Here is a 20,624-nt window from a genome sequence, read left to right on the forward strand (position 1 = left end):
TAATAAAGCCAAAATAAAAAGAAACGATTTAAGAACTGGTGATCGATAGAAAGAAAATAACGGCACGATAAAATGATAAATGATACATAAATTGTCGTACAAAAAAAAGGATTGTCCTCAGACGTCCTGTGTCCGAGGAAGTTGTGGATTAAGTAAGAAAAACTTTTCAGATAAGCCCGGGTAAATCGACTCGTGGTACGAGTTAAGAATTGGCAATACTACGAAGGGAATTGGGAAGCGAAGGTTCTATAAAAGTGCCTAGAACTTCTTGCATACAAAATTCGGTCGATGGACGCTATTGAAATTGACGGTAACCCACGCCGTTACTATTTTGCCTTTGACATTCTAGATAAAGTGAAAGAAGATAACGGGTTTTTCGAAAAAAGTAATTTTCTCTAACGAAGCTACCGGTCAAATTAACCGTCATAACTCTCGAATTTGGGTTACCGAGAACCCTCATGCGATACGACAAACGCAACGTGATAGTCGTAAAATAACGTCTGGTGTGCGTCGACTGCTTATGAAGTAATCAGACCGTTCTTCGCCGAGTCAACGATTACTTCTTTCTTTTCCGGTTTAACCTCCAGGAATTACCATTCAGGTATTATTTCAGGGTATGTATGAGTGTAAATTAAGTGTAGTCTTGTACAGTTTCAGTTCGACCAATCCTGAGATGTGTGGTTAATTGAAACCCAACCACCAAAGAACACCGGTATCCACGATCTAGTATTCAAATCCGTATAAAAGTAACTTCCTTTAGTAAGACTTGAACGTCCTATTAAACTCGACTTCCAAATCAGCTGATTTGGGAAGACGCGTTCGCCACTAGACCAACCCGGTGGGTTAAGCCAACGATTACTAGCGCTAGTTATCTAGACGTGTTACACGAGTATGCAACATCGCCAACCGAACTTTTACTTCCAACAAGATGTCGCACTACCACACCGTGGTTTACATATTACGAACTACCTAAATGAACAATTTCCTTAAAGTTCATTTAATCCGTGATGGACCGATTCCCTAACCACCTGGATCCGCTGATGTTTCGCCATTCGAATTCTTATCGTGAGGGTTTGTCAAAGAACAAAGGTGTACGCAACGAAGGTTGTCAACATCGATAAACTAAAAAGAAGAATAGAAGATGAAATTAACAGAATAACTTCAAATATTCTTCATAAGGTGTGATGTGAAACTGAATATCGTTTAGACTGAATAAACTCAATATCGTGCCACTATAGGTGCTCATGTGAACTTGTTTAAGTTAATAATTATTATAAACAAAACTGTTTGAAATGCCCGGTTCAACACAATACGACATGCATGTAATTAATTTTACTTTATTTATAATTTTATTTTTTCTACTAACACCTAAAACTCGCTGAACAATTTACAATCACCTTGTATTTTAAGTGGTCAATTAGTATTTTCAATATTACTTCTCATAAATAATACGAATATATTAAAATAAAACTTTACAATCAGTAATATATTTCATACGTAAAATTGTCGTGGAACCCTAAAATATATGATTTTTTTTTTAATTATGCTTTTTATAAAATTTAAAAAAATGATTTCGTTTAAAAAAATTACAGTTTTTTCGGATAAATGAAAATTACCTCTACGTAGCTCCGTTTTTGGATTTTGTATTTTATACGTTGGACACTTGGTCTGGATTTATCAATGCTACACACAAATAATATTTACAAGATAATCAATTACATAAATCTTCTTTCACATTCAAACAAAATCCCTTAAATACTAATTGAAAATATATTTTTGGTTTTACCAGATCAGCTCCTAACAAGAATATAAATATATAACCTTAATAAAGGTATTTATTTGGTCCTTTCTCGCAAGCACTTAAGAAAATTCGACTTAAGTTTCAGATTAGAAAATGTAGACAAAAAAAATCCTCGTTTTATGTAATACCAGAAGTCAGGTATTATAGATATTTTTGAAATTTTAGTAATTTATGTAGTTTTTTTTACACAAATTTATGATAAAATATTTAAATAATATATATTACCTTAAAGAAAAACTCTAAACGGTATTTGATTTTTGATTATCTTGGTAGATTTTTAGATTTTTTTTAGCAGGTGATATTCTAGACATCATTCAACACAATTTTAATTATCGCAATAATTTTACGTATCATAAAAACCAGTATATAATTGTAATCATTCATGCACATTCTTTGACAGTTTCAACTGAATGAACTTGAAAGTCTCAACTAAAAAAATCTTTCTTTTTCTCTCTTAATTTTAAATTTTACTTTAAAAAACCATTGATTCATCTAATTAAATTTATATATTTAAAATAATATATCTCCATTCAACGTATGGACAAATATAACTGTAATTTAAAGTAAGACGTGTAAATAGATAAAGAACTATGTATTATACAGCAGTTTACTATTGAACAGAGAAGATAACTTATTAAAGTTCCATTGTTTAAATGTCAGGAAATTATCAGTGGCATTTCAAGTCTGAACACATCCACAAGTGAAGTTAAAGTAATACCGCATAAATAACATTTCAAAACAGTATTACATATATATATATATATATATATATATATATTATCTTGGCATTATATAGATATAGGAAAAGAGGATAGGCTTAAAGTAAACAAAAAGAGATCGATAAAATAATGAATGTACTCGCTAAAACGTATTTACAAAAGAAACTGTTGTACAACTGTTCTGAAATTTCCTTGAAAAAAGATTAAAAAACTTTCAGAAAAGCCTTTATTTAGAAATATTTAACTATTAATCAATAATTACATTTTTCAATAAAATACTGATTAGGTAATAACACCCCGTTTCTAGTAAAGTAATAATACTCTAATATATCTTGTCTTTTCAGGGATCATTTTCTGAACGTGTTATATCAATATTTAAAACACTTCATTCGTAAAGAAAGAAGTCGTTCTCAATTTGATTGAAGTCTTACTTTTTCAAACAACATACATTTCGAATATTTAAGTAAACAGGTTAGAACTTTAATGTTAAAAAGTAGATATGGTTTTATTTCAAAGAACTCACGGTTTCCTTAACTCACGATTTTTAGTAATCTCTTCACGTCATTTTTAATTTTTATTTTAAACGCAGGTTACTCGCCTGTGCATTTCTTGGAAACGCACAGACGTTTTCTTCATACGGGCAGGGTTATCTGTTGGCTTAATCAATTTTTAAAAATTAACATTATATAGTTTTCTTTTTCCTGTTTAGCCTCCGGTAACTACCGTTCAGATAATACTTCAGACGATGAATGAGGATGATATGTATGAGTGTAAATGAAGTGTAGTTTTGTACATTCTCAGTTCTACCATTTCTGAGATGTGTGGTTAATTGAAACCCAACCACCAAAGAACACCGATATCCACGATCTTGTATTCAAGTCCGCGTAAAAATAACTGGCTTTACTAGGACTTGAACGCTGGACTTCTCGACTTCCAAATCAGCTGATTTGGGAAGACGCGTTCACCACTAGACCAACCCGGTGGGTTAACATTGATATAGTTAATAATTCAAAAACCTACTTATCAACAATTCTTTTATATAAACTCCAAGCGCATTCAGAATAAAATTCCATCAACAGGAATTTAAAAAAAAGTGATATAATCTTAATAAAGCTAAAACTTCTTCGTCATGTAAATTTGTTTATGTATTGTAATGTAATATGACATTGGTCATCAAATGTTTAAAATTATGTCGACTTTACGTCCTGTCAATATGAATGTCTCCACCGTTAACCTAACGGTGACATAATAGTCATAACAGGATAAAATTTTAAATATTTAAAATTTGACGACCACTGTCATATTATATTACGTTACATAAACAAATTTACATGAAGAAGTTTTAATTTTATTAACATTATAACATACATTTTTTAAGTTCCTGATGATGGAATTCTATTATGAAAGCGCTTAAACCTATACATAAGAGAATTGTTGGGTTTTTTAATTATTAATTATATAATCATACCAACGGGCCATATTTGATAAAATTATAACATTATATTACATTCATTTTAATTTAGCGGCGACTTCAAAAACTCAAAATTTGAATAGCAATTAATTTTTGTAAAATAAGTTTTAATTATTTTTTTTTTTTAAAGATTATTTAACTTTTAATAAAACATACAAGTGGATACGGTCTCGGCCTTTATTCAAAGCAACAACATTTAAAAAATATGTTGGGCGTTCTTCACATTCCCCTCTACCACTTCATAATAAGAAACGATGTTTACCATTACGTCATGTTTTCAATAAAACTAAAAATTAAAAGGAAACAATATTATAAACGTTAACGAAATTCTTTACTTCTGTATACGGCTATAAAAACTGAATAATATTTTGAAAAGATTTTAAATTATGAGAATGCCAAGAACCAGATTACCCGGAAACAACTATAATTAAAATTCGATAGACTATTTTTAAATGAATTTAAACTTAGGTTCGTTTTATTAATTTCAATAATGCAGCTCGAAAATCATTAGCTCTTAGATCCGGTACGCCTACTTTTGAGCAAAAAAAAGATTAAAATCATTATTTTATGTTACAACTGACATTACTTTCTTTAAAAAAAAAAAGTGATCGAAGTTGAAAAGTAAAAGCTTTTCTCTGGTGTAATTTACGTTATTATGTTTAAAAGTGGTTGAAAATACCTAGATTTAGATAGCTTTAGATAATGGAAAAGTGTAATAATACGTAAATTAAAAAAGGGGACACGGAAAGCACTTATTACGATTATCAGCTTCACTAAATATATATCCATACCTACGTTAAAGAAACATGTAAAGCAGCGTACATTACCCTTTTTTTTTTTTTATAAAGATCGAGAATCGACATTTGACCTATAAGAATACTGACGTTGAATTTAATACCATGTAACAGAATGAAAAATTTCATATAACAAAAAAAAAAATAGTAAGTTCATTACTCGTTTGATGCTTAAGAGTTTTCTTACAACAAAGCACTGTCACGATGTTCGTGAACTTTAAAAAAAGAAAAAGAATTCATTTCATCGTCCTTAAACATGCAATGTACAGTAATATATTTCTTCTAACGTAAAGAAAATTTTATACAATGCTTAGCTCATGGAATGAAATATTAAAACTGGTATTCCAGCAATAAAATATTCAAATCTTTTGGACAATTTAATAATAATTTTGAAAATGTTCATCAAAACTAAACATAAAAAAATTAATTAAAACGATAAAGTAATCGCTTATTTTCCGTAATCCAGATGATATTCTCCTTAATTTTTAACCAACTTCCACTGAACTTGTTTAAAGTTTAGATTTCAATCACTTAAAATTAGTCTTATCTGTTATTGTTGTATGAAAGAACGTACAAAAATTGATAAACATTAATATTCTAAACTGAACCGGCTTCAGTTTTTTATGAAATACATATACGAGGAAAAATATATAGACATAACCTTAGTTTTGTTCTTAAGTATGAACTGTCTTTTTTTTTAGTTATAGAATATTCTTCATAAATCTTAAGTTCTTTAAAAAGGATATCAAAATGAAACCTGGTATACAGTGATGACCGTTCTAGTTTAATCAAAAACAATCCGTCACGGCCCAATGACCTTTGACCGAATACTCTCCCTACGCTATTTCACAATTCCCCTCTCCCTTTGTATTTACTCATTCACTAAAACCCTCTCTCCCTCTTTTATTAAATGACAACGGTCCATTACCGTACATTTCTTTCTTTCCTTTTCTTCTCCATATTCTACCTTCCTCTTCGTTACCATTAATGCTATTAGCACGGTTTCCTCTCTAGCGGTATAACCTCGCCCTATCTCTTTAACTGTAATTACGCCATCATAAATGCCGATGACGAATGATATAACTTTTAATTCGCTATAAGGTTCTCATAGCATTAAAAGGTCAATCTCAAATACATAAATCATTTTATAAAAATAACCGATTTATTAACTTACGACTTAATAACTTTTATATAATTAACCATCAATATATAATTCAGGAAACTAAACAATAATCCATCACATAAATAAAATACACTATTTACTAACATTAAAAACAGGAGATTAAAAAAATTCACCGTTATTTTTACTAAGAATGAAAAATAATTAATCCATTATGAAAACCCAACTATCAAAAAGTATTTTTAATTAAAATAAAAAATATATACAAGACTGTTTATACAGTCGGATATATTTTGCTTTAAAAAAAAAACGGGATAGTAAAAATTCGTCCCTTCTCATAATCGCAGTCGACCACCTTAAATTATGTCAGCATTTCTAACGAAAGGGTAATTATTTTATTAATAAAAGATAAAAAAAACTACAAAATTTCTGGTGATGGGATTTTTCAGCCTAGACATAACTGTAGGGAGATTACACAAATAGCAACAGCTTTTTTTAACTGTAATGTAGCATCTGTTATTCAAATTCAAAAGAGAACTTAAGCTCCAAAAAAACAACAAAAAAAAAAATTAAAAACAGTGGCGTACCTAGACTGTTTAGTACCCGGTGCGGAACTCCCATAATGCTACACGCCCAAACCCCATCATTTAAATAGTACTCGGATTTGGGTAACGAGCGCATACAATGTCGTAATAAAAAACATGTAGTGAATTATTTTTTCTATTTTAAACATAAATTCTATGATTTTTTTTAACAATGCAAAGAACAAATAGTACAGTAATAACATCAAAACACTATTAAGATTATTCGAAGTATGCATATATTATTACGTATTAATTTTATTAGTACGTACAACATACTGGAACTGCACTTCATACAACGCAACTAACAGGACCAATATTATATTGCCAATTATCAGAAATAATACTATAGCACACTAACAGTACAATTAAATGAACAAATATCGATTATCAATCAAAACAAACATTTCGATTAAAAATCTACTTTAATATAACTTTTTACTCATATATGAAATTCTTCATATATAAATTATGTTAAAACCGTTTTAACTTTGATTTTAGAAGCATTAAAATTTTTGTTTTTCTTCTATTATTTCAACAAATTTATTATGACGATGATAACATCGGAAAAATTAATCTAATCAGCTGCTATAAGCACGACTGATATAATAAGCAAACTTGAAAGCCTCGACTGGCTAATGGTCCGATAAAAATAACTTTTAATCGACTTAAGTTTAGAAAAACTTCGTTCACACTAAGAAATCGATGTGAAAATTGTCAAACAGTCTTAGTGCTAAAGTATATAGTTTGGAATAGAGTAAAAAAAAATTCCATTTCAAATTATAAATTCCTAAAACTTCGACGATGACCACTTCTTAGTCGATTTAAGACGCTTGAAAATGTTTTCTAATGTCTTTCAGATCTTCTGTAAGTTCTTTCATCAAAATGACACCCCTATCTGTTGATAACATCCGGTGTGGACCGCATATCCCTACCCTACATCAGAAAACTAAGATTCTTTTTATGTAAAGAATCTCATAACATTCTAGTCGCAATATACAGTTAAGAGCAACAGACAGATCAAATTCATTCGTTTGGAATTAACAAACAAACCGTTCCACCGACTGTTAGGTTAGTGAAATTCCGATCCTATTGCAGCCCAAAGACGTAGGTATCGTTTGTCTTTCGTAACAACCAGACGTTTTAAGAAAAATAAAGAGAAGTTATAAATAAAGAATAATTTAAAAATTTCGCGATGTGCAACACAAACGATTTTCAGTAACCTCAAGGACACAGATCACCACTGATAATTGAATAATCGTTTGTTTATATCAGTTCTAGATGGAAGTGAAATAAACTTCATATTACAACAAAATCCACAGTCAGCATATAATAAAACATTCAAATATTATGGTAAATCAGTTGTACTTCAAACAATTCTCAATAATTATGTGATTTTGACAAAACTGGACAGTAAAATTATGTTATATTTCTTCCAACTCTGATTTTTTTTTTTTTAGTTAAATCATCAATAAATCTAAATAAATATATTTTTTCCTTGATCGAATGAAAATTGTTCGCTTTATAAATTAGAAGTTACATGTTAAAAATTCATAACCTTAAAAGAGGAAATCGTTGGACTTTTCGCTTCTTCGCAAAAATCTGTTTTTTGTCATTTAAATCATTTTATCACATCATCTAGCGTTCGTGTAGTGTTGTTATTTAGATAATAAATTTTACATTTTATTCATCTATAACGACCTAAAATCAAGAAAAATAATTCAAGACAAATCTTCTCATCAAATTTCATTAACTATGATACCCTAATTTATAAGTTTTAAAGTAATTAGTTTTTCAATAAATTTAATATTTATAATACATTAATTCTCTTCTCTTAATTGATAACTGTTTACCAATCGAAATACGCGTATGAGTCTTGTTTTCTTATCTTACTTTTTACTTCCTTGTACGAAGTAAAGAAGTGATCGCGAAAAATTTCGGTTTTCTGATTTCAACGGAAATTTCCATTTTGACCATCTATGAATCCATTTTGACTAGTTTCGGCGTGACGTCTGTACGTACGTATGTATCTCGCATAACTCAAAAACGATTAGCCGTAGAATGTTTAAATTTTGGATTTAGCACTGTTGTATTATCTAGTTGTGGACCACTTCCCTTTTGATTGCAATTGACTGGACCAAAAGTATCAAAACATTTTAAATACAGTAATAAGCCCTTATTGAGAGATTTTTAACGAAATATTATAAGTGGTACTCATTTTCATTGGTTCGAGTTATAACCAAATAGAATTTTAATTTATGAAATATTTGGATCTTACAAGGGAAAATCATATAGGTTCGAATTATACTTCATCGTGTTTTTAATTTAAATATATTGATTTATTAATAATTATTAACCTCTGATTGTAAAAAATGTTTTATAATAAATAATAATTAAATAACAATTAAAAAACAAAAAATGAAAAAATTATGTTATTAATGAAATAAAATTTTATGTACTTTTCATTTTAAAAAAATATGCATATGTAATTTAATAGGCGTACAAGGAAGTCATGTGGTGTCCACATAAGACTTTCATTTTTGTGAACGGTTATTGAGCGTTTACTATTTACGATATTTTTATGCGGTATACTAATAAAAATGACAGGGAAAAATCTTTTTTTCTAATGTATACGTTGCAATCTGTTCAACTAGCGAACACTATGCAACCCCCACTCCCACGGTCCATACATGTTATGTATGACATGTAAATGAGGTTTAGTCTTGTACTGCGTCAGGCCGACCATTCCTGAGATATGATTAATTGAACGTCAACCACCAAACAAAGTAAACAGGTATTTACTGTTTGTATTCAAATCCGTATAAAAGTAACTTAACGTTTTCTAGGATTCAGTATCTTCTACTTCCGCTGTTAAACAACTGATTTGTGACGACGAGTTAACCACTAGATCAGCCCGGTGGGCGATGAAATATTTGAAAATATACAACGTTTATTCTCTTAACAAAAAAAAAATAATAATTTATTTACTATTTTCTCGTATTTAGATACGTTGATAATTATCTACTGGATAAAGTATTTTTAATTCTAAGGGGGTTCAGCCCATCTGGTCACACCATCGGTGGTGCCTACACAGTTTAATACAGGTAATTAATTAACGTTTTTGTTTATATTTCTTAATAAAGATTCACCCCGATATGTGATGTAACAATAAAAATTGGAAATACATTTGAAATCTATAAATATGAGGATGATTAAGAAAAAAAAGTACTAGAACGTATGGTTTTTAAAAATTTGATTAAGTTATCTATCGATTGTGAAAGTCGTCGACAGAACGTTTACTACTGTTCACGATAGAAATACGTATTTATTAACCTTCAAACCAAAGTTTGTTTAACTTCTTTAAACTTTACGACATACTAAAATATTTTGTGTATAAAGACGACGAAACAGGGGAAAGTAAAGTTTGATTGCGTAGGTTTATGAAAGAAATAAGGGGGGTAAAGAAAAGAAAAGCCAACTGAATCTTCCCAACTTGCCTTTTTTAAGCTCTTCAACAAACCGTACAAATCTTTCTTACGCAGCAAGTCACTATCTAAAGAAGGGTAGTCTACAACGTCCTGTTGCAATAATTCTTTAATATAATCTCTATGTTTCTCATTCTCTTTCATGTATACATGTTTCATTTTGATATCAAAAAAAGGTTTTACTTCAATTTAACAAATTATAGATTTCATTAGCATAAATAATTTTAATTTCTTATCGCTGTTACTTTGCTAACAAAATGAGAAAAAAAATTTTGGAATATTTATAAAAAGAATATTATTATATAGAACTACCAATTTTTTTTTTATGACAAACCAACCAAATTTATATAATATCACGTTTTAAAAAATCCTTTCGACACGACGTAAGTTGGAGGTCGATGCTAAGTAGGGAATACAAAAGATTTCCGCCTTAAAGTTAAGAACTACTTATTTTACTCAATACGACAATGGTTGGTCATATCAAAAATAGTTCTGACAAATATTTTAGGTAATGTTTAGAGGGCTAACGACCACTTTAAACCGATTCGATACTGTGCCTATTAAGGAAGGCATGATTTAGTCATTGAAACCCCATTTTTCAACCCCCTGGGCCAATGATTGGCGATATAAAAAAAATTTACTGATAAGTTTTAGGCCTTTATCCAAAGAATCGTAGGAACTTTAAACGAATTTGATGTTGTACTTAATAAGAAAATTATACTTATTTTGTTTATACTGATATTTTGCTCTTTCTAAAAATCCCCCCCCCCCTTATATCAACCCCATGGTCCGATTTTGGCCATTAAAAACTCGACCGAGATTTTGGGACGAATTATTTTTAAGGAACAATTTGAAAGTAATAGGCGCAAAATTACGGTAGTTATCGTGTCCACAAGAAAGTGATATATATATATATATATATATATATATATATATATATATGTGTGGTGTTGGGGTCTGGGGGATGTGGAACGCGAAGATAAGTCGAAATTTTTCGGAAGTCGAATTAGTGCCCATTACAATAGATAGCTTTCTTATGAAATCTATTAAAAGCCTAGAATCATATTGTTCTCAATTTTTTTTTTCAGCGACCAATAAGTGGTGCCTCTGTTTCTAATTTTAGTATCAGCTGACAAACTAGCAGATAAAAATATTCCTATTGCACAATGTTCTACCATCGGACAAATAACTTGCAGCTTCATACGAAGAACATACATACAGTAAAAGATTTAACTCAAAAGCTGTTTCTTGTACATACAATTGCAATATTGATATCTCTCTTTCTATCGCAAAACACACACACAGAGAAAGAGAGAGTGTGTGTGAGGGGGAGTGAGAGTGAAGGACCACATCCAGAGTACCTTAAGGTACTCTGGTAGCCTTCAACCCATAGCGTCTCTATGCCTGTTTACGGTCAAGTTTCAGATATCTCCCCTCCTAAATCGTTACCAGCCAAAAAAACGAAATATAAATATAGACACTATAAATGAACAGCCAAAATTTAAATTTAACAATCTTTTCTACTTCATTACTAAATATTTTCCTGATTCAAGAAATCCATCATAAATAATATCAACTGTTGCCTGAGCGAGAACTGTAACAACAGTTATTGAATTTAGCCGTAAAAAAGGCCGAAACCATCATAACGTGAATTTTTTAAACGTTGCATTAAATGGATTTTGTTTGGTTTATCATTAAAAAAAAATACGAAAGTTTAATTTTTTATTTAAGAAAATACAACTGGAGACAATAATACGGAAACAAAGAAGAAATCCTCTAAGATCTTGATTTATACAAGAAAAATCTCCAGGAGTTACACTGAATTTCAGAGAGAGAGAGAGAGAAAAAAAAACAGTAAACCTTACTTATCTAGTACTTCAATACAATCTAAAGGAACGTAAATTTAATACATGCCGATTAAACAACACATGGGTAATAATGTAGAGAACAGCTCACCGCAAATACGCATAAAGAAAACCAACCGTCTCTCTATATATTACATCATAGAACTAAGATAATCCTAATAAGTTATACACAACATGACAGTAAAATTGGAATGCAACTAAATCCGTCTAAAAATCACTAAAAATAAACAAAACTTAAAAAAATTAGATCCGCCATTTAAAAATAACCCTTTTTAAAAAAACAAGCCCGATTAGAATCATCCAGCAGCAAGGGACTCTGTCCAGGTTCTGCGATAAGTAGGGAGTAATAAACTCCCGCCAACTTTGCATTCCATTCCATGACAGTAAAAGTCCACTTAATTATTATATTAATCTCCGTAGCGGATTGGTAGAGTCTCGGCCTTTATTCCGGAGGTCCCGGGTTTGAATCCCGGTCAGGCATGGCATTTTTCATATGTTACAAAATCTCCATTTCATATTCCCATCCACAAGCTTCCAGCTTATATGGTGAATTAATCATAAAAAAAAACATAAATAAATAATTACGACTTATATGAAGTTTGTCCATATTACAATAAACCAGATAAAAATTTAATGCACTTAAGAATTAATAATATTAATTAGGAAAAAAAAAATTCGATCAGTCTAGTAAACTTTTTTTTTTAAATCTCCGTATCATTCACTTGACTCGATCTCCTTATAGATTATAATTTAGAAAAATTATTTTTAAAAAATGAGGGTAACAATGAAAATTATTACTAATCCATAAAAATGTTTTAAAAAGATTTCAAAAGAGAAGGGTAACCTAATTTTTATAGACATACAAAGATAAGTAAATTTCAAATAATAATAATAATAATAATAACAACATACTTTACTACTTTACTACTACTTTACTACGACTGACCGGTTAAATCAAATACGTATTTTTATAATATAAAAGAGAAAAATAATAATAGAGAAATAGAGAGGTTATTGAACCCTGAAAATCATCATGCTTAACTAACGACTCAAAAATTATTACATTATTACATAGTTCATTGCACATGAAAATAAGTTCCGTCTAACATTTTCTATAACTGTACTAGATGCTACAAAAAAATATAACCTTAATAAAAAAAAAAAAAAAAAAAAAACATCTTTCTTATTCCAATTAAAAAACAGAAAAAACATCGGAAATCTTATGAAATAATAACTGTAAAAATTTAATTAGTATAATATACACATACATACATATATATATATATATATATATATATATATATACACACACACACACACACACACACGTATATATAATGTATCTATCTAATTAATATCATTATTTTCGGACCCTTTTTATATGCTAATAATAAAAAGTAGATACATTAGAAAAATAAAGACAATCGGATAAGTATATAAACGAAAAATATTTAAATTTTAATATATTTTACTGAACGATAGATAATTCTTTACACATACCTTGCTTGTCTATTGTACGGGGGCGCGTGGTCAGGTAATGGACTAGCTGAAGTCATTGTCGTCGGCGCATCCAAATCGTCTGACTGTTCCGGCGAGCTGACAACTAAGGGTTTTTCAGACTCAAAAAACGTTACTCGCACTTTGGACGGAGCTTTCGCCCTGAAAATAAAATAAAAATTATTTATTGTTTTACAATTAATTTATAAAAAAATAGAAATCGTGATGCGGACACCACGCCTATTAAATTACATATACATATTTTTAAAAGTACATAATATGTTATTTCACTAATAACTTTTGATTTTTTTCATTTCTTTTATTGTTATTATTGAATTATTTATTGTAAAACCTTTTTTACAATCACAGGATAATAATTATTAATAAATCAATATATTTAAATGAACAAAAAGGAGAAAAAGTCTGATTCGAACCGGCGTGCCTTCCCTTGCAAGATCCAAATATTTCATTAATTAAAATTTTATTTGGCTATAAATCTGGAACCGATAAAAGTAAGTACCACTTATGATATATCGTTGAAAAGCTCTCAATAACGGCTTATTACTGCAGTTAAGAAAAAGTCCAAAATCCAAACTTTTTTCCAAAATTTCAACGTACTATACAGCTAATCGTTTTTTAATTATGCGAGCTACATTCATACGTACAGACGTTACGCCGAAACTATACAAAATGGATTCAGGAATCGTTTCCGTTGAAATCTGAACACCGAAATTTTTCGCTATCACAATACTTCCTTTACGTCGTACAAGGAAGTAAAAAAGATATAAAATTGTAAAACATTTCTTTTTCTTATAAATATTTTTCGTTTTAAAGAAAGCATATAAAGCATAACTGCAGTAAATTGAACGATAATAAATAACGTAATCTATTATTATTTAGAAATGAAATTTCAATATTTCTATACATGTCATTCTAATTTAATCAAAAACTGAGAACGTCCGGACACAATTTAAACATTTTTTTTTATATGTACTGGATCGGAATTTAAAACACAGCATCGATACAAAAATTTAAAACTCTAGAACCGAAACGTGATTTTTTTTACATTTATTTTCTTGAAATTTTTAGCATCTAATAAATCTCACAACACGGTAACGTTGAATTTAAAAATCGTGATACGGCACCGATCTAAAAAAAAAAACTGTCGAATGCAAAAAAATCAAAGATGCAGAAAGAAAAATTTCACAAAATGATTAACGTTTAAGACTGTTCATAGAAAACATTAATTAAATTTTTCACAGAAATCTATGTTTCCACATAGAATTGGGATCCGATGACGAATATATATATATTTTTTTAAATTATAAAATTAATATTTAATAATTAATTAACTATCTTCCTTCCTTCTTTCATATAAACGGAAATAATTTGTAAATGGTACTAATTTAGAATTATATTTTAAGCGATTATATTTGTAACCTATATTTTTTTAGCCGAATCAAAAGGCTTCATTCACATTTTCAGTGAAAGTGACAATTTGTAAAAACAGTTTTATTCGATTTATTTTCTGTTTGTAGCTATTTTAAATGCCGTATCTCGAGCGCAACCGTGTGATGGATGATGAAACACTTAATAGTTCATCCTATTAAAAAAAGATCGGGTACACACGTAATACACCGCTAAGATAACACTATAAAATACAAGGGACCATCGATATTAAAATCCAATAAAACTGCAAAAAATATTTTTTTTAATCAATATTTCTAATACCATGGAACGTTAATATTAAAAAAAACTTCTTTAATTCCTTATTCGAGAATGATAATTATTAGAAAAATCTAATGAACAAATTACAATATAAAGATAATACAAAAAATAACAAAATTTGATCTTTATTATTAAATTTAACTTTAAGTTATTAATTTTTTGTTCTTAATGATTGTTTTGTTTATTTTCAGTAGTTATTGCAAATCATTTTTGTGATTGAAGTTATACTTTTTAGGACTAAATAACATTATACCAGCATTTGCCGTTATACATCAAGTTTTAGTTAATTTTTTTTAGCGTTTAGTTCAAGCATAGCCAACAGTTTTTGCCTCCAGGCCGAATTGGAAAAAAAACTTTTTTCACGGCCGAACGAAATATAAAATTAAGTAATGTTTAATACAAAAACGATTCATTGAAGTAAACAAAATTTTATTATGGAATTTTTTTTACTTTTATTTATATTCATTAAAGAAAAAGTTTGTTCACAAATACAAGTTGAGCTGAAGATTACTAAATAATTCTTGCAAGTATTTTTTTAAATTTCCGTATTTTCCATTACTCATTGCTTATAAAAAAAAGCGAATATTTTAAAACTTTTCGCGGGCTGAATTCAGCCCTCGGGCCGTATGTTGACCATGCCTATTTTTGTTATTATTTTATTTTTAAAATGTATATTTGGGGGAAATTTATATTAGTTTTTTATCTACTTAAATTTGAATTTATACCAGGATGGGATACCCTGTTATTCAATATTTAATTTCTTATTGTGCTCGGTGACATGCCATTTCTTTTTTATGATTTGGTTGTAATTACTCACGTTACTTTTGTGAATTTTGATCCTGTTTTTTTTTTTTTTTTTATTTTTATAAAATTAGCCGATTGTGTTGGAATATTAGAGTAATTTCATCTTTACATGCTCGGTGACTTAATGCCTTTTTTTCATTATTTGGTTATAATTATTCATGGTTTCGATTATTAATGATTTTATTTTAGTTGAGTGGTTCCTTGAAATTTTGATTCCCTGTTACGTCTCGTCATATTATTATTATTATTGACATTCTTGCTAATATTGGGTTGCAATCTTTTGTTTGAGTTCACTTACTGTTCCTGTAATACTTGACTTGTCTTGAATTTTTTCCAGCTTTTAAAACACTAAATTATACCATAAAACTGTGATAAAATTATAAAATGACTTCATAAACAAGTTTTTTTTAACAATTTAAGCAATATATAATTGTTATAATAATTTAGAATAGCTATGAAGTTAGACAACTGATCAAATTTTCAATAATTCTTAAAAAATAACACAATAAGTGGCATCCGTTTCGATTTGAAGAAATATATTCCTTCTACAATTTTTTAAATTAAATTTTCACACAATGATACATCAATTTTTTTTTAACGTATAAATTTTTAGATTAAATAATAGCAAAATGAGAGTTAAAATTTATAAAATTATATAACTACTTTTCTAAAGTCCTTTGGATAAAGCAGGTGGGTGAATTTTTAATTCTGCAAAAGAAAACATTCATACCCGACAATAATTGTGTAATATATTCTCTAATACAAGACCTTAATGCTTAGTAAAATGGACGACTGGAGATCAGAATACAAACGTTTTCAATAAAACTGACCAAAAATAGTTATTTATATTGTGGTAAATTTAACAATTCATTTTGTAAACACTACAAATACCAACGTTATTCTATCGAGATATAACTCTACTAATCCTTATGCAACAAAACGAAAACAATAATCCAGCAAATTAATTTCATATTTCAAATTTACTTTAAAATAGACTTTTTAAAAAGATTAAAACCACGTATCGATCGGTAAATTTTATACCTAAATCAATTTATGCAAATTAGTTTCAAGTAATATGATAAGCTATGTAGTCATTCGAAATGCCAAACGTTCTCACTCCCTTTGTTTTTTAATGTACTCGAAAAAACATTAATTTTGAAATATAATGCAAAAATTAATCAAAAATGAAACTAAAAAAAGAATTGATTAGATATTGTTATATACTATTAAATTTAAACATAGATTTAATTTCGAAACGATTAGATTAAGAAACAAAAGTAATGAAATATATTAAAAAGAAAAGTACTGAAAACTATAAATTAGAAGTAAAATATCCATCAAGAATTGTAATTTTGTTATTTAACCCGTAAAGTTAAGCAGAGACAACGAAAGGATTAGATAAAGCAAAGTAAGACAGGTCTATGTAAAGAGAGATTTTATGTAGAAAAAAATCAACGGCAAAACTATCATATTCTTACTTGTTCGACGAATTAAATGGATATCTGGTCAAAAAGCTGCAGAATATCCCAGCGAAAAGGAGATCAACAGAAAAAGGAATGGGTAGTAAGAAACGATTAAGTGTTTCAAGGTTCTTTCTATGCAGTGGGTATTCATTCATCTTACCCACAATTCTTTAAGATTAATTCTACCAATAAAAATACATTTTATGACAACGTTAATCAATGATACAGCGTCAACAAGCATAAATATAGGTAACAAATATGTTTTTTAATACAAAATTAAAGAACCATCCGAGAACAGACTTTGGTTTCAATAAGTAAAAAACCCACCATTCCCCAGAATTTTGTAGGGTGGGACACCCTAAAAAATATTAAATATATTGAATTAAATACTGCTCCACCATATTAGTAAAGGAGTTTACATTATTTACCAACGATAGTATTTGATAGTAATAAAACGTAATTCAATTTCACCTAAAAAAAACTTATACAGCTTAACATTCATAAAAAATCCCTTTCGGCATGCCGGAAGGCGGAGGTAAATTTCACCGGTGCTAAGTAGAGGATAAAGAAGATTTCCACCTTAAAGTTAAGAAAAACTTCAAATTTACTAAATACGACAATGGTTACATATCAAAAATTGTTTCCGACAAAAGTTTTAGGTAATGTTTAGAGGGCTAACGAGCAGTTTAAACCGATTCGATACTGTGCCTATTAAGAGAGGTATGATTTTTTTTTGTCTACGAAACCCCATTTTTTTCCATCTCCTGGGCCTATGGTTGGTGGCATCAAAATAAATTACTTAGATAAGTTTTAGGCCCTTATCCAAAGAATAGTTGGAACTTTAAACGAATTCCATACTTTACTTAATAAGAAAGTTATAGCGATATTTTGTTTTCGAAAAAGCCTCCCCAATTTCCAACCCCATGGCCCAATTTTGGACGTTAACGAACTCGACCGAGATTTTGGGACGAGTTATTTTTAAGGAACAATTTGAAAGTGATTGGCGCAAAATTACGGCATTTATTTTATCGTGTCCACAAGAAAGTGAAAAAAAAAAAAATGTATATATATAAACTATTAAACTGACAATGGTTTTGGTGTCTGGGGGGTATGAAACGCGAAGATATGTCGAAATTTTCCGTAAGTTGAATCATGGTACCCATTACAATAAGTAGCTTTCTTATGAAATCTACCTAAAAAATTGAAAAAAAATATTGTGGGAAAGTAAAGAAAAAGACAGCCATAAAAGTACACACAACAAAATTTAAGTCATATGGAGAAATAGAAAATCATGATACAGGATTGTAAAGAGACAAAAGTAAAAATATTTCAAATAATCGACAATTTAGATGTCTGAATTTCAAGTAATCTAGGTGCAATTGTAAAGAGCACCCCTAAAAAAAAAAGAAGAAAATATATTACGACAAAGAAAATACGTTTACTACAAGAATTAGAAACATTTTAAAATTTTAACCACATCGTCATCTGCCGATTCTATAAAAAAAATCCGCCCATAATGTAATAATTAACAAGAATCTGATAAACCGTTAAGCGCAGTTATTCAAGGAAAATAAGATAACATAACTACCCATACGTTAACCTGGTATCTTCTACGACGATTGACCACTTCTTCATAACACCCTCTCGCACTGATGATTTCCACTATATAAAACGCTACTTTAACGCAAGAATTTATTACCGTTAACGGTCAACCGACCTCTCATTATACCAAGTTGTCTACAATCCACTTTCACAAAGCATGTACAGTTAGAATAAGCAGCATTCTTGAAATTCGTCTAAAAGTAAGCTTACACTGCGGCCCACATCAACTCGTTCATTATCTGGAATTCCTTCTTAGCTAAGAAATCAACAGATATCGCATGTATTCTACCTATGTCCTCAACTTCTGAGGACAGTTGGAATACATGAAACTTCCACAATTACTGGATGCATAGTGAATCAATTCAAGATTAAAAAAACCAGATTTAGTTAATTTGGTAACTGAAAAATCTACGGAAACATTCTAAAAATCTACGGAAACAGATCTACTGAAAACAATTGTAGGCTGCTGTAAGAGAAAGATAATGGTACATATAAGCATAGAAAATAATTGAAGATAACCTATAAAAAATACACTGAAGTAAAAAAAACAAAAAAAAACGCGAATAAGAAATTTATTACACCAGTTTATTAACTGGCAGGAAAAATGTGTAGTTTCAATTAACCACACATCTCAGAAACGGTTGACCTGAGACTGTACAAGACTACACTTCACTTACACCCATACATATCATCCTCATTCATCCGCTGAACGGTGATTGACGGAGGCTAAACAGGAAAAAAGGAAAGGAAAAATGTATGGCTTGAAATTATATATATATATATATTTTTTTTTAAATAAATTTTAATTCTGAAATTGTAACCAGATGTATCAATACAATTTGATAACCTGCTATATAAAATTTAGAAATGTACAATCTACAATAAGATATCTTAAGTAACATCTACTACAACTCAAGATTATGTTTTTAATTAATATAAGAAACATTTGCATACACTTTTAAAGAAGAATTTTCGTTTTTAGTTTAATGATTTGTATTTAATGTCATGGTGTAATCAAGCCATGTTTCAATGTTCGTGAGTAAAGTCGTTATAAGCACTCAGTCGGTGGTTTTTGTAGTTTGTTGAGGAAGCGGCAAATTATTTCCTTTTGCGTGGGAAAAACACATCGTCTTAATACAATAATACAATGTGCACAAAGAGTTACCACCGAGTTCAGACCTACTTTATGATATTTATGGCCTATCTATATAACACTTTATTTATTACGTAATATATTTAATGAATCTAAATTTTAATTTAATCTATATAATGTCAATTTATAATTAATTATTCTATTAATATTTTAATTAGGATTGGTTTAAAATATGTCATTTACACAAATATTATTATTAAAATCCAACTGTTTATCTGTAGTCTAAAGTATTAATAGTGAAACTTTTCCCTTTTTAATACAAATTTTTACGTACTTAGGAAACTGTAGCTTCAAGATTTTCCGATTTACCATTTCTAACACTTCCGACAACGAAATTAATCGGTCTTTTTTTTTATTTTATTCCAACAGTTTCAATATAAAACAGTGATTTCAACTCATTTTTATGGGATGAAATCAAACAATAATAGGAAACGTAGATGTTGTGAAAAATCTTTAAATCTAAGGTCCTGATAGGTTGGATTCTCTTACCGCGAATTTCTATTAAATTCTTATCGGTTGGCTCCGTTTTACCTAAGCTATT

The 20,624-nt window shown here is 29.1% G+C and overlaps 1 protein-coding gene across 2 annotated transcripts in view; it reads right to left on the reverse strand.

Moving 5' to 3' along the window:
* Window positions 1-20,624, reverse strand: part of LOC142328638 (uncharacterized) — a 793,215-nt gene that overhangs the window by 123,415 nt on the left and 649,176 nt on the right. For both annotated transcript variants that reach the window (XM_075372498.1, XM_075372497.1), the window contains one exon: window positions 13,337-13,495. In XM_075372498.1, the coding sequence (XP_075228613.1) occupies window positions 13,337-13,495 (159 nt within the window). The remainder of the gene's footprint in view (window positions 1-13,336; window positions 13,496-20,624) is intronic.

Source organism: Lycorma delicatula, chromosome 8 (assembly GCF_047948215.1).
Source record: "Lycorma delicatula isolate Av1 chromosome 8, ASM4794821v1, whole genome shotgun sequence".
NCBI classification, from domain to species: domain Eukaryota; kingdom Metazoa; phylum Arthropoda; class Insecta; order Hemiptera; family Fulgoridae; genus Lycorma; species Lycorma delicatula.